At 43.1% G+C, this 14,032-nt stretch overlaps 1 protein-coding gene across 1 annotated transcript; it reads right to left on the bottom strand.

The window, feature by feature from the left end:
• Nucleotides 1-1,058: 1,058 nt before the first annotated feature.
• UBAP1L (ubiquitin associated protein 1 like) lies at nt 1,059-13,531 on the bottom strand. The gene is made up of 5 exons (XM_015819157.1): nt 13,400-13,531; nt 11,531-12,319; nt 5,978-6,187; nt 2,217-2,318; nt 1,059-1,309 (listed from the first exon to the last, which is right to left on the bottom strand). The coding sequence occupies exons 1-5, from the start codon at nt 13,529-13,531 to the stop codon at nt 1,175-1,177; spliced, it is 1,368 nt and encodes a 455-aa protein (XP_015674643.1). The 3' UTR covers nt 1,059-1,174.
• Between the last annotated feature and the right edge of the window lie 501 nt (nt 13,532-14,032).

The following is a 14,032-nucleotide window of genomic DNA, read 5'->3' as shown; positions in this document are numbered from 1 at the left end:
TCATAAAAGGGCCAAGTTTGAAGACTCCTGGTCTAAGGTCTCTTACCTTGAGCAGGGGGTTGGACTAGAAGAGGCTTCTAGCCCTATGATTCTAAACACCAGAATTAAGTGCCCAGTGTGACCACTGCCCAAGAAACTGGGAAATATTGCAGCATTGTTGAAATGATCGAGATCCGCAGTCTCCTTCTCGGCGAGACAGGCGGCACATACATTTAATAAATAAATCAAAGCATCTCATTTCATCTACATTAGTGGAAAAAATTAGTATCCCAGAGAGAATGTTGCGCTTGTAAGAACCACATCTGGTGCTTCATCCCTGGAGGTTTTGAAGGACACTGTCTAAAATTGTATGTAGAGTCACTTGCTCGAGCAGGGGGCTGGACTAGAGGACCTCCGAGGTCCTTTCCAGCTCTATTCTGATTGGTCCTGCCGGGAAAGATTACTACTCACCTGGTTTTATTCCTTACTTTGTTGTTGTTGTTGTTGTTGTTGTTGTTGTTGTTTTAAAATGTTAAAGTGTCAGCTTAAAATGTTTGATGATGATGATGATGATGATGGTGGTGGTGGTGGTGGTGGTGGTGGTGATGATGATGATGATGATGATGATGATGATAATAATAATAATAATAATAATAATAATAATAATAATAATAATAATAATAATAAGCACCTTGGGTGCAACCCCAAAACAACTGGAGCACCACTTGAACACCATCATCGGCATTGACAAATTCGCCATTAGTCAATTGCAAAAGGCGGCCTTACTAGGAACGGCTTCCATCCTGTGACGATATCTGTAATACCATCAAACATCCACATCTGCCTTTCCCAGGTCCTTAGTAAGGACTCGATAGGTAGACAAAATGCCAAATCCATTCTGAACATCTGGCTAACTGTGCGATGATCCATAATAATAATAATAAACAAAGCCTTTCGGGCACCCTATGAACCAAGTAGAATTAAGTCATTCAGGCTGGCTTGTACATCCCCAATGTGTATCCAGGGTTGGCTCAATAACAAGCTTTTTTTTTTTTTTTTTAAAGAAAAGATTAGAACAAATCACAAAGGCGAGCTTTCCAAATGGTGATTGAAGAGAATCATAAGATAAATGTTTGAGAGACTACAATATTTACAGACTCATTTGGGGAGGGGAGGATAGGACGCTGGTCCGCTTTCATTGGCTTTGTGTCATGAGCTCCTCCAGGGCCCTGTCTCGGTGGTTTTCACACAGTAGGAGGACCTCTTTGATGTCGGCTTGTCGGAAGCCCATGTCATCGAATTGGGCTAAGAGGCGAAGAAATTCTGCTGCCTGCCGTGGGAAGGAAGCACAGGAGCCATGAGACCAGGGTGGGAACGAAGAGTGCATTTCCACAGGTGCTCTGAAACTCCCATAAGAAAGAAACCCAGTTTTATAAAATCATGAGGATTAGAGCCTTCAGGATTCTGAATAACAGACTAGGAGGCTATATCTTGCCAAGAATAACAATCTGTATTGAAATATCATTTTTTTTAAAAGCAGGGAACTGATCTGTCAATGTCAGTGAATTATCCATAAGCAAACATGGAAAAACGTTAAGCCCACATCATGGCTGAAAGAAAGTGATGCTGGCAACTGGCTTTTAGCACGTTGTGCCGTGTTTTCCCTCTCTCTTTTGCCAATGAGCTAGAAAAACTGTTTCATTGCCTTCTAACCTTAAGGCAAAGGCCATTTCTTCTAAAAATTTGATTTAAAATTCTTCCCAACTCTAGTCAGGCTGATTTTCTTGCATGTTCAAACTTGGTTGTGTTCTGTTTTTCTTTCCTTGCTTTGTTTTGTCATCACTCTTATTGTGAGTCATTTTGGATTTATCATTGTCAGAACAGAATTAAAAACTATGCAGATCCTCCCTCCCTCCCTCTTTTTCTTTCTTTCTTTTCCTTTCTTTTTCCTTTCTTTCTCTATTTCTTTTTCTTTCTTTTCTTTCTCTTTTTCTTTCTTTCTTTTCTTTCTTTTCTTTTTCTTTCTTTCTTTTCCTTCCTTCCTTTCTTCCTTCCTTTTCCCCTCCATATTAGTTTGTGTTAGTTTTTACGCTCTCTATCAACTGCTAATGACATTCACACACATAGAAAAAAAACTCCACGCAGGTGGAGACACCCATTTTTATCATTCATTTGACTAATACCCCATTGTAAGCAAAGGAATTTGATCAACTTTTCAACAAAAGTTGGGCTCTCACCTTTTTCTCTGAGTTCTGGAACATTTCCATTGCCTCTATAACCTGGGCCTCTTCATAACCCTGTTTCAGAAGTCTGTCACAGGCACTCAGATAACTGAGAAACTGTTATGGGAAAGCAGAAGAAATTGAAGGGCTGTTAATTAACCGAGCACGATTTCAGCTAAAAGGCATCCATCCACTTCCTAAACCAGGAACACAACCCAACACAACCCCTCCCATACTTTGTAGAATCAGTAATATGATCTGGAACAGGGGTCCCCAACCCCCGTCTGTGGACTGGCAGTGGTCCATGGGCATGAAAGCAACCGGGCCGTGCAAAGAAGTGAAGCTCCATCCACGACATGCAGACGGCACACGAAACCACGTCCCCTCCAGTCCGTGGAAAAACCTCTCTCCACGGAACTGGTCCCCAGTGGCCAAAAGATTGGGGGCCTGCTGATCTAGAACCCTGGGATCATCCCTTGCAAAGGGCAAACTGACCCATGCAAGCAAATTAATAATGGCAGCTTTCCTATAGAATAGCAGACAGAGCTGGGGGTGGTGGGGAATGAAGTTAAATGAGTCAACAGCCCAGAGTTGTTACGTTCCTAGAAATGGTCTAACTCCAAGCCCTCTTGTTGTTGTTGTTATTATTATTATTATTATTATTATTATTATTAATTGAATTTATATACCGCCCTATCTCCCTTACGGGACTCAGGGCGGTGAACAGGCGATAATAAAAACCACGATAAATATACACAAATTTCTGTCTAAAATCAAATTAAATAACAGGCCTGCTCTAAAAATACCCCATACAAAACCCCCACTAAAACATAATCCAACTACGCCAGGCCGGCCGCATGGAATAGATGAGCAGGTCCGCAACTCTACGTAGGTCAGGGGGTAGGTTTTCTGTTGACCCTTATCTTCTGAACTGCAACTTAACTATGGTCAATTCCTTGGCAATAATTTTGGAAGTGAGTTACCCTGAGCTTCTTCCCAGGAGTAAGAGAATAACTTGAAACAAGACTTAGAACAAAAACTTCACGCATATGATTGCAACTGTCAACTAATACATTTCTTTTTAGACTTCAAGGTGTTATCAGTCCCTTTCATCTTGTTTTGGCAGAAAAAAAATATATGAAGTGCATTATGTCTTTGAAATATTATATATCTTGAACGCAGAGTATCAGAACCAGGAGACTCAGGATTACACAATTCGTGGCTGGCAATGGAGAAACAATTCCTAAGCCTTGAATTTCTGAAGAAAAGCTCCAGAATTTCACCACCGGGGTCACGTAAACATTTGACTTTCATGTAAAATTTTTAACAGGTGGGAGAAAAGACTGAAGCAACACTAGGAAGAAGCTTGCAGAAGCTTTTAAAGTGGGGCAGTAATACCACAATACCTGAAAGAGTTTGGCTATTCATACATTACAGGCTGTACTCATCTGTCAAATTAATCTTCAGTTGTTGAATAAGCCATGTTTGGCAAGGTCCACCCACATGGACTAAGGTCTAAAATATGTCTGCTGATGTGTGAGGAATCTGAAGACCGGCACATTCACTGATATAAATCTAATCGCTGCTTCCTGTAAGGCACACACAAACTCTTTATAGATTTCGTTCAGCTTCTCAGCGCAAAGATCTCAGAAAAATACTAAGGCTGCTTGGTTGATCAGATGACTCTCCAGATCCAGGAAAGCCTAACAGCACCTTGGGAGAGGAGATGGGGGCCAGACAAAAGTCTGAGAAAGGGACTCTGTCATGGAAAAGACAAGAGTAGAATTATTTTTGACTTTACTCTTGGAGAACTGACTGCATAATTCTCCAAAGCATTCTCCTTTAAATACCACGGCATCCATTGGTCCCTTGGGAATCTGTGATTGGTGAGCCAAAGTTCTCCATCCTATTTTTAAAAACCCATTTTCGTGGAAACAGTACGTTCTTCCAGGTCTGAAACGGGTACAGCTAGTGAAGGGACCCAGCCATAGGGCCCCTGACTCGCTCCCAAAATTGGTGAAAAAGTTGTGAGCAAGCGCGCAAGTGTCTCCTTTTACCAACTGGGGATTAAAAATCAGCCTTAAACTCAGTGGCTGTCAGAGGGAGATAAACCTGGAGTTCAAATGGAAGCTAATAAAAATAAATAGCCTCCAAATATGAACTATGGAAAATAAAACGATGTTGATATTAAGAGAGGAATAATTATTTGAAGGCTAAGGAGAAATTTAAATACAGCCAAAGTGTACAGTTGTACAGTTAGCTTAGTTTTCATCCATTTAATTGCAATATTGTTTTCATATTTCTTTTTGATAAAGAGGGATGGGTGTCTCTTCCGAGGGGCACGCAAATGGTGATAGGGTCAAAATCTTCTGACCTTGGACCATTTTCCTTTTGTGGCATGGCAGCCGAATGAAAAATGAAACCGGGTAAAATTTCTGCACTTCTAGAAGTCGTTAATATAAATAATAAGCATAAATGTAAATCATGCAATCACAGCAATGATCCTGGTAAAGGCATGATTTGGGGAAGCTGACTTCGAATGCAGGTTTATATGCAGGTATTTGTTTTGTAAGTAAGTATTTTTGTAAATAAAAGCTGCTCCCTTGTGTGATCAAAGTTGCCATCTTTGTTGACTACCCTCCCCACCCCTGGTTGCGTTACATCTCTAATATGCTTGGAGTGTTGCTGTTGTTGTTGTTGTTATTTTGAAGCAGCTCAGATTGTATCTTATCCCAAGGCTGAAGAAAACGGACTACCCCAAATAAGTTTCCGTGGCTAAGAACTGCGCCATCAAATCTTTCAAGAAAGAGCCAGCAACGTTGTCCCCCGTGTCTCCAGGGTTATCACTTCAGAGGCCATGCCCCCATGGGACCTCAGAGCCCTCTCCCCAAATTATGGCACCATAGAAAAAAACATTCTTCACTCTGCCCTGAAGCCATATGCAAACCTCAGTGTCAACGCTGCTAACATCGGATGTTTTTGCTTTGACAACAGTTGGAGATGCAACCATTTTGTTCTTATGCTTTACTTTTAGAGTTAGATGATGCTGGGGGGGGGAGGATTGTGCATGAGAGTTTAGATAAGACACAATAATACTGGACTTAAATGTGTGAACCAAGGTTAATGAAATAAGAGATGATCAGAATTGGCAGGCTGGAGAACTGGAGGGAGAGCCTACAATTCAAACTAATCAGAGAATGTGATTTATGACTGTTAATTGGAGGAGGGAATTGTGCTTCGATACTATGTGCTCAGGGGAGGGGAATCCAGTTTTTGGCTTCTGCCGATGCTATGCTTCTCAAATAAAGATTCTTTAAGGTAAACAATGCCTCAAAGTTCTTTGAAGAGTTTCATCTGACAGAACCATGACATTCAGCCCAATTTCAAATATCTGTAACAAAACACCAGCAAAAGAAAGAGAAGGATCTGCCTCTCCAGAATCTGGGTGGGCAAGGAAGGGAGTATCAGAGAGAGAGAGAGACATGAAAGGGATGCTCCCACCCTACCAGCACTTAATGTAGTCATTCTTTCCAAGGAAAGTCTTCTCCTAGACTTGGGACACTTTGGAAGCACTTTCCCCAGTGTTGAGGGGGGAATTTTGCCCCGTCTTATTTGGAGAAGGGAAACTAAACCCCCAAAGCCTCTGCAGAGCTTCATTCCTTCCACTTTCGACAATCAGGTGCCTCCACGATAGCCTTCTGGAAATAATGTTGCACCACCTGGAGAGGACACATGTCCCCTGTTTGGGAAGAGAACCGGTCCTAGCTCTGTCTGACCTGGCCTAAGTTTCGTCTCCCCGTCTTCTGCAGGGCGAGGATCGCTCGGCGGATCGGATAGCCCAAGGCTACAACCGGTTCAACCAATTCGCGTTCCTCTTGGCTCAGCACCGAGAGCAGATCGGCGGTGGAGTCAGGACGAGATCTGTGGGGACTAAGAGGTTGCTGGGTCCCTGGACCGGGTGGGAGGCAGGAATACGGGCTGAGAGCCTGAAAAAAATAAAATAAAACAGAGCCATTTAATGTCAGTTAACTTAGAGAAATCTTCATGAGCCATCTGCTCTTTCGTGAGGCTTTTCAGAAGGATTTTGTTCTCCTCTGGAATATGTGCAAGCACTGTGGGTATGCCAAGGCAGCGCGCTTCAAGTCTTTGTCATGTTAAAATTAAATTAGGCCAGGCATAAAGCGAGCCAGGAAAATTCCCATCGTTAGAACACTCTTCCCCCACCCCCACCCCCACTGAACATCCTGTTTTCATTTCTGTTTTTCTGAAGCTGATTCAGAACCATCCTGATTTGGAATAAAAATTATTATGTTTCCAAGGAGATGACAAAGGCTGGTAAAACAATAATGAAGACAAGAAAGCTGGGTCCTGGGAAATAAAACGTGGACACTTTGAACTTAACAATGACATCTTTATATATCATTTAAAGATATGCTTGATGTGGTGTTGGGAAACTTTTCCCTTTCAGCTGGTGGTCAAGTCCTTCCATGTCTGTTTTTCTCTCATCATCATTCAAACCTTCTTAGGCAATCTCTGGCTAGGATAGTCATGGTATACTGTTCCCAGCAGTTGATGCATCTGCTCTTGGTCTGTGTGTGGACTATCTGGTGGACATCTACACAGAACATAGAGTGATAGGGATGGAAGGGAACTTAGAGGTCTTGTAGTCCAGCCCCCTGCTCGATAAAGAGCCTTAAACCATCCCGCCCAACGGTTGTCCAGTCTATTTTTGAAAACCTCCAGTGATGGGAGCACCCAGAACCTCTGGACGCAAGCTATTTTGTGGGTTACGGGTAGTTCTTGACTTACAACCATAACTGAATTCAAAATTTATGTTGTTGACTGATACATGTGTTAAGCGAGTTTTTCCCTGTTTTACGACCTTTCTTGCCACAGTTGTTAAGTGAACCACTGCAGTTGGTAAGGTAGTAGTAACCTGCTTGTTAAGTGAATCTGATTTCCCCATTGACTTTGCTTGTCAAAAGGGGATCACGTGACCTTGGGGTACACCAATGGTTGTAAGTGTGAGCCAGTTGCCAAGCACCTGAATTTTGATCATGTGATCTTGGGGGGTTCTTCAGAGATCATAACTGTGAAAATTGGTCACTAAATGAACTGTTGTAAGTTGAGAACCCCCTGTAATTGTTCTCACTGCCAGATAATTTCTCCTTCCTTCTAGGTTGGCTCTCCCTTTAACAAGCTTCCACCCACTAATTATTCATTAATCGATTCTACCCATTAATCTAATTTCACCCCATCCAAGCTCTTTTTAGGGACACTTCTCACATGCACCTAAACCTACCAAATTGACTTGGCTGGAACCCAAAGTACACATTTAGTCTCCATCATGGCTGAATTTATACAGCCAGGGTTATGAAACATGGGGGGGAATATAATACACATTTCTATTTCATTTGCTATGGATACCTCTAAAAACGCTTAAGAGTTGTTGCTGGAATTGCAATCGAGACATTGGCACATTAACTTGTACAGTTGGATATGTCTGACTGTTGTTACATTTTGGGCAGAAATCCACAGGATTGCTAACAAGAATTTAGATCAATCTTGGTTAGTTAAAAAAATGGTGATGTTTTGCTGGGCTACATCCCCAGCATTTGGAATCTATCAAGACATCAAGAACTTTGGCTCTTTGCTGCATTGGAGACAGCCAAAATAATTATTATACAACATTGGAAAGACAAATATATACCTGGCTTGCAGCAATGGATTGCTGATATGTGCATTTGAGTTAAGAGCACTTTGGGTTTTATGTGAAAAGGGGCAAGAAAGAGGAATAAGCAATTCAACCAACATCTAAGATTAGTTTTGTTGATGAGATAAATTTCTAAGCTTTTTCCCCTTTCTGTCTATGTGATCTGTTTCTGGGTGGTGGAAACACACATAGACAAATGGATTATCTTGATAACATCTTTCCAATTTCTAATATGCCCTAGGGAGAAACAGAGGAAGAATTTTACAGAGAGCGACATTTGCAAAACTGCGTTCTTTCAAGAAAGCAAGCCAGGGACTTTCACACAAATCAAATCTTAAAATGCAAACTCTACACGTGTTTAGATTCCCTCCCTCCCTCTCTCTCAAATACACCTCATATACAGTATGAGGCTAAAGCATAGAAGTATGAAGCATAAAGTATGATATAAAGCATACAGTATGAGGCTAAAACATATAAGGAACGGCTGCTGGAATTGGTTCTGTCTAGTTTAATGAAGAGAAGGACGAGGGGGGACAGGATAGCCATGTTCCAATATCTCAGGGGCTGCCCCAAAGAAGAGGGAGTCAAGCTATTCTCCAAAGCGCCTGAAGTCAGGACAAGAAGCGATGGATGGAAACTGATCAAGGAGAGAAGCAACCTAGAACTAAGGAGAAACTTCCTGACAGTGAGAACAATTAACCAGTGGAACAACCTACCTCCAGAAGCAGTGAATGCTCCAACAGTGGAAGTTTTTAAGAAGAGACTGGACAGCCATTTGTCTGAAATGGTATAGGGTTTCCTGCCTGAGCAGGGGGTTGGACTAGATGACCTTCAAGGTCCCTTCCAACTTTTTTTATTATTATTATTATTATTATTATTATTATTATTATTATTATTATTATTATTATTATTATTATTATTATTATTATTATTATTATTATTATTAATTAGACTGAAACGTTAATTTGTTTGTGTTCATTGAAGCTTGGCAGTCACATCCCAAAATATGTAGGGCTCTTCTGTAAATCTTAACAGCTCCTTGTTCATATTAACAATAAGCAATGCAGCCAGATACTCATCAAACAAAACCACACGAAAACAAAAAATTCCGAAAGATGGGACTTACGTAGAATTAAAATATTCCATTCCACTCATTCTTCGTGCTAAATTGATAAGAGTCCAAAAGGGTTTCATCATATAGTTTATGGCACCATGCAAGTGATGTTTATATTACCTTAAGCCACCCTAGTTTAACTCTTGCCTTCCTCTAACTAGCCTACAGAGAATTAAACTGCTTTCCTTGGGGATGTTAAATGTCATAATAATATGAGAAGATAATAGGAAACTAGGTATGTCCAATTTAATGAAGAGAAGGACTAGGGGTGATATGATAGTACTCTTTCCAGTACTTGAGGGACTGTCAGAGGGAAGAGGGGGGGACTTATTCTCTGAGGACATCTGAAGGCAGGACAAGAAGTAACGGGTGGAAGATCATTAGAGATCCAATCTAGAATTAAGGAGAAATTTCCTGATGGTGACCACAATTAATCAGTGGACGTTGTGGGTGCTTTATCACTTGAGGTTTCCAAGAAGAGATTGGACAGCCATTTGTCTGGAATATGGTATAGGACAGGGATCCCCAACCCCTGGGCTGCGGTCCATTAACGTGCCCTGGCCCTGTTTGGTATCTCCCTTGGGCAGCTGAGAGGTTTAAACAATGATTCTTTCAAGCCTGGGAATCACGAGTTTTCACATTGCTTCTTTCAGCTTTAAGCAGATCCCCTTTCAGTACAAACAGACATTTTGATTCCAGTTAACCATGCATTTGCATAATAGGAGCGATGCTGGATCGGGCTGTGATTTAGCCGCAATCTCAACTTAGTATCTGAATTATGAGCTGGCTCGTTCACGCACACGTGTTTATCGACACTGTTTGACAACGGCATGCACTCCAGAATGGCCTATACATTTCTCTTACACTGTCTTTTTAAAAGCATTTTGTAACATTAATGCATCTGGCTACTATTCAGCAGGCTTGAGAAATCAAAACAATTGATGTCCATATTTGCAACTAGGCTTCATTCTTGCCAATTTGTACAGATTTGTTTATTTTATGCTGTTCTTCACAGAAATCACAAGGTATGCTGGAATAAAGACCAAGCACCTGTGGTGGAGGGATTGCTAAAATGTTAAGCCATGTTTTGCTATGTTGTCCTTATTATAAGGACTGATTGCTGCTAATAACTCCCCCTTAGCCAGATTTGCAGGCCCCCTGGAGTAATTTCATTCAGCGGCCACTGACCATCAATGTGATTTTTTATTTCTCTGAATGTGGTTACCTTTTCCTTCGCTGTTTGTAAAACATGTTGCATTTGCCCAGATTGGTTTTCTGATTAAGTTTTATTAAGATTCTTACATTGCCATCTCAGAATGTCTTTTCTTTTTAATTGATTAACGACTGCAATAACGTGTGCGGCATTGCTTGTTTTGTGTAGCCCAGGGGTAGGCAACCTTGGCTCTTTTATGACTCGTGGACTTCAACTCCCAGAATTCCTAAGCTAGCACAGCTGGCTCAGGAATTCTGGGAGTTGAAGTCCACGAGTCATAAAAGAGCCAAGGTTGCCTACCCTTGCTGTAGCCGGACTTCCTGCTAAAACTGCTGCATCTGAATTGCGCCGGAGGCTGGAATACAGCTACGTCCTCAGCTTACGACTACAATTGTGCCCGAAATTTCTGCTGCTACGTGAGATGGTTGTCAAGTACATTTTGGCCCCATTTTACGACCTTTCCTGCCACAGTTATTACTTGAATCTGGCTTCCCCATTGGTTTTGCTTATCGGAAGGTTGCAAAAGGGGATCCCATGATCTGGGACCCTGCGACCGTCGTAAGTATGAGTCAGTTGCTCAGTGTCTGAATTTGGATCACGTGACCCTGGGGATGCTGCAATGGTCGCCAGTGTGAAAAACAATCGTAAGTCACTTTTTTCAATGCCGTTGTAACTTTGAGCGGTCACTTAAAGAAATGGTTGTAAGTCAAGGGCTACTTGTACGTAGCTGGGCCCGCGAGCCTCTTTGCAAATCAGGCCATTTTAAATGCATGGTTTATGAAAAGCATAAAGTGAGGGGAAGGTGGAGATGGACAAATGCTCAGCTCCCAGATCCTGTAAGTCAGTGGTTCTCAACCTGTGGGTCGGGACCCCATTTGGGGTCGATCGACCATTTCACGGGGGTCGCCAAGCAAGGCTGTCCGCCATTTTTTCCCCCTTTTCCGGCGGGTGCCTTACCTCCCTTGGGCTGGGCCAGCTGGTGGTCGGCCTACTCCGTCTCTGCCGCTTGCCAGCTACGCCTCGGCCGGCGCAAGGGGCGGAACCACGCATGCGCGGCGCTCCCAGGCAGGGAAAGTCCTCGACTTACGACCGGTTGGGTAGTCCTCGACTTACGACCGGTTTAGTCCTTGACTTACAACAGGTTTAGTCCTCGACTTACGACCGATTTAGTCCTCGACTTACGACCGGTTGGGGTCGCGGCATTAAAAAGGTTGAGAACCACTGCTGTAAGTCTACTAACACCAGGACTCAGGAAGGAGCGGGAAACAAAAGACGGGAAAGATACTTACGGCCACGGTAGGTTTATGGTGTTGGATGGGACGGATAAGCCCTGCTGAATGAAGCCGACTCGGCTTACAACCGGAAGTGGCTGGTGGGGTGGGGTTTAAAGTCTGTGCTAAGCGAGGAGGGGAACCGGGTCCGAATCTGAAGCTCCTGCTGCTTCTGGAGTGCTGGTGGAGAGAGAAAGCCTTCGGAACCAAGGCGGAGTCTGCGGCAGTTTGGTTTAAGGGATGCATGACGGCCATCAGCTTCTTCTTGGCGCCTTCCAACTCATGCTTCACGTTGCTTAAAAAATAGGTGGATTGCCTCTGTTTGCCCCAAAGTGGCCTTGGGCAACTGCTGTCTGAGGCAGCACTTAGATGCCCTGGTGATGTCTTCGGTCTGCTTTGGGGAAGATCGAAAAGCTGAGGTAGAACACCGGGCATTGACGCTAAATGTTCTCTACTGTCGTGTTCTTCAGAAGTGGCTGAGGAAGACTCCGTGCCTTCTGAACATTCCTGGCCCTCAGGACCCTGATCTAAATTCCCCCTTTCAGTCACCTTCCCTCCGCTCCCAGCGCGGTGGAGCATCTCAAACTCGGTGTCCAGATTCATACAGCTTTGGACACGTGTCATTTCCTTGGATTTGCAACCTGTTGCCTTGTGGCTGCCAGCCACGTTTTCTTTAGGGTCCACCAACAGGAGCCAGCACGGAGGGGCTGTGGGATACATATTCGCAGTGACATTAAACCAGGGGATCTCCTGCCGTGAGGCAGAGTCGATCCAGTAGAGGACCTTTTTCTCCAGTGAAAAATCATGCTGTGGAAAGGCAAGAAGATTAAATGTTAGCACCTTCCCAGCCAAGCTAAACACGCAAAGAAAATGAGACGGAATATATGACGTCATTCCAGATCCAATGTCACAACATCTGGAGCTTCTCTTTCCTTGAGGCAAATCCTAAACTATCTATGTCCATCAAACCCATCGGGGGTCACCTTGAAAATATGACTTTGATTTTTTTTAAAAAAGGGGGGGGGTTTTCTGAAAATTTACATTACAGTTTAATAGCAAAAAGGATGTTAAGATGATTTCTGAAGAAGTCTTGTTCCAAAAATGCAATGGTGCCCTCTACTGGTGGGAATGCTGTGAATACACAACACCATAGGAAAAAGCAACGTATTGAAATGTTCCAAGGTTCTAAGTCAGGGGTCTTCAAACCTGGCCCTTTTATGACTTCTGGACTTCAACTGCCAGAATTCCTCAGCCAGGCACGCTGGCTGAGGAATTCTGGGAGTTGAAGTCCACAAATCATAAAAGGGCCAAGTTTAAAGACCCCTGTTCTAAGTTACTGAAGATTTTCTCTCTATAGGAGCCGTGGTGAGAATGCAGTATTGCAGGCTAATTCTGCCGACTGCCGGCAGTTCGGTCCTGACCGGTTCAAGGTTGACTCATCCTTCCATCCTTCCGAGGTTGGTAAAATGAGGACCCCAGATTGTTGGGGACCAGATGCTTCAAGAGGGCTGTAAAGGACTATGAAGCGGCATATAAGTACAAGTGCTAAGTGCTCTTGCTATATTTTCTCTTGCAAAGAGAAAGACTTATTAATTCAGTTAACGCTTTTGTGAAATGAATTGTTTTGATCCATGGGGAAACACGGATTCTGATTAACATATATCACACATGCACATATTTATCGGGGAAAAGGATTGGCGTCAGCCAGAGTTGTCAACCAAACTTACAAGAAAAGGAAGCTTGGTATGACAAATGTGCTTACACATTTTTTTCCCTTATTATACTTTGATTATCTTCTTTTCCAGTAAACATAGTGTTTATTCTATGCTCTTTGTCATTGTTTTCAGGATAGTAATTGAAAGGAATTACAGCAGTCAATCTGTTTACCATTGTGCATGATAAGACCTCTGCACATGCGGGCAGCTCAATCTCGGGCTGGTCAGCAAAGCTGGCGTCTCCCACAAGATCATCCACAAAGCTTACGGTCACTCTGAAAGGTACATCTTCCAAGCAGCTCATTACGTCCCTGAACTATGTTAGTCTAATAAAAAGAAATCAAAAGGCGTACTTAGCACTTCAAGACCCATTTAATTGATCCTGGTTATATTGAAGGACTTACTGCCAGTCCCAAAGGGGCTTTTTTTCAGGAGGCAACTGGACTTTATTTTTCTTGGAAGACGTTTCGCTTCTCATCCAAGAAGCTTCTTCAGCTCTGACTGGATGGTGGGGGAATGGAAGGATTTATGTCCCTTGCAGACCGCTGGTCATTTGCGTCTTCTTAGAGAGTCGTTGAGGCCATTTGGAGGTTTACCTGTGTCCTCGGGGTCACCTGAATATTGCAAACGTGTGCGAAGCCTGCTTAGCTGCCCTGTGTCTCTTCACTGTCGAAGACAGGCGCAGGCAGTTGGGGATGGGGATGAGTCTGTGTCGTCTACATCTCCAACTGAAGTGCAAATGGTTGCAAAGAAGGCAAACGACCAGCTGTCTGCAAGGAGTATAAATCCTTCCATTCCCCACCAT

This window comes from Protobothrops mucrosquamatus, unplaced genomic scaffold (genome assembly GCF_001527695.2).
Source record: "Protobothrops mucrosquamatus isolate PMUCROS unplaced genomic scaffold, P.Mucros_1.0 scaffold865, whole genome shotgun sequence".
NCBI lineage: Eukaryota > Metazoa > Chordata > Lepidosauria > Squamata > Viperidae > Protobothrops > Protobothrops mucrosquamatus.
The sequence above is the reverse complement of the archived record's forward strand: the minus strand, read 5'-3'. Positions and strand labels throughout refer to the sequence as shown.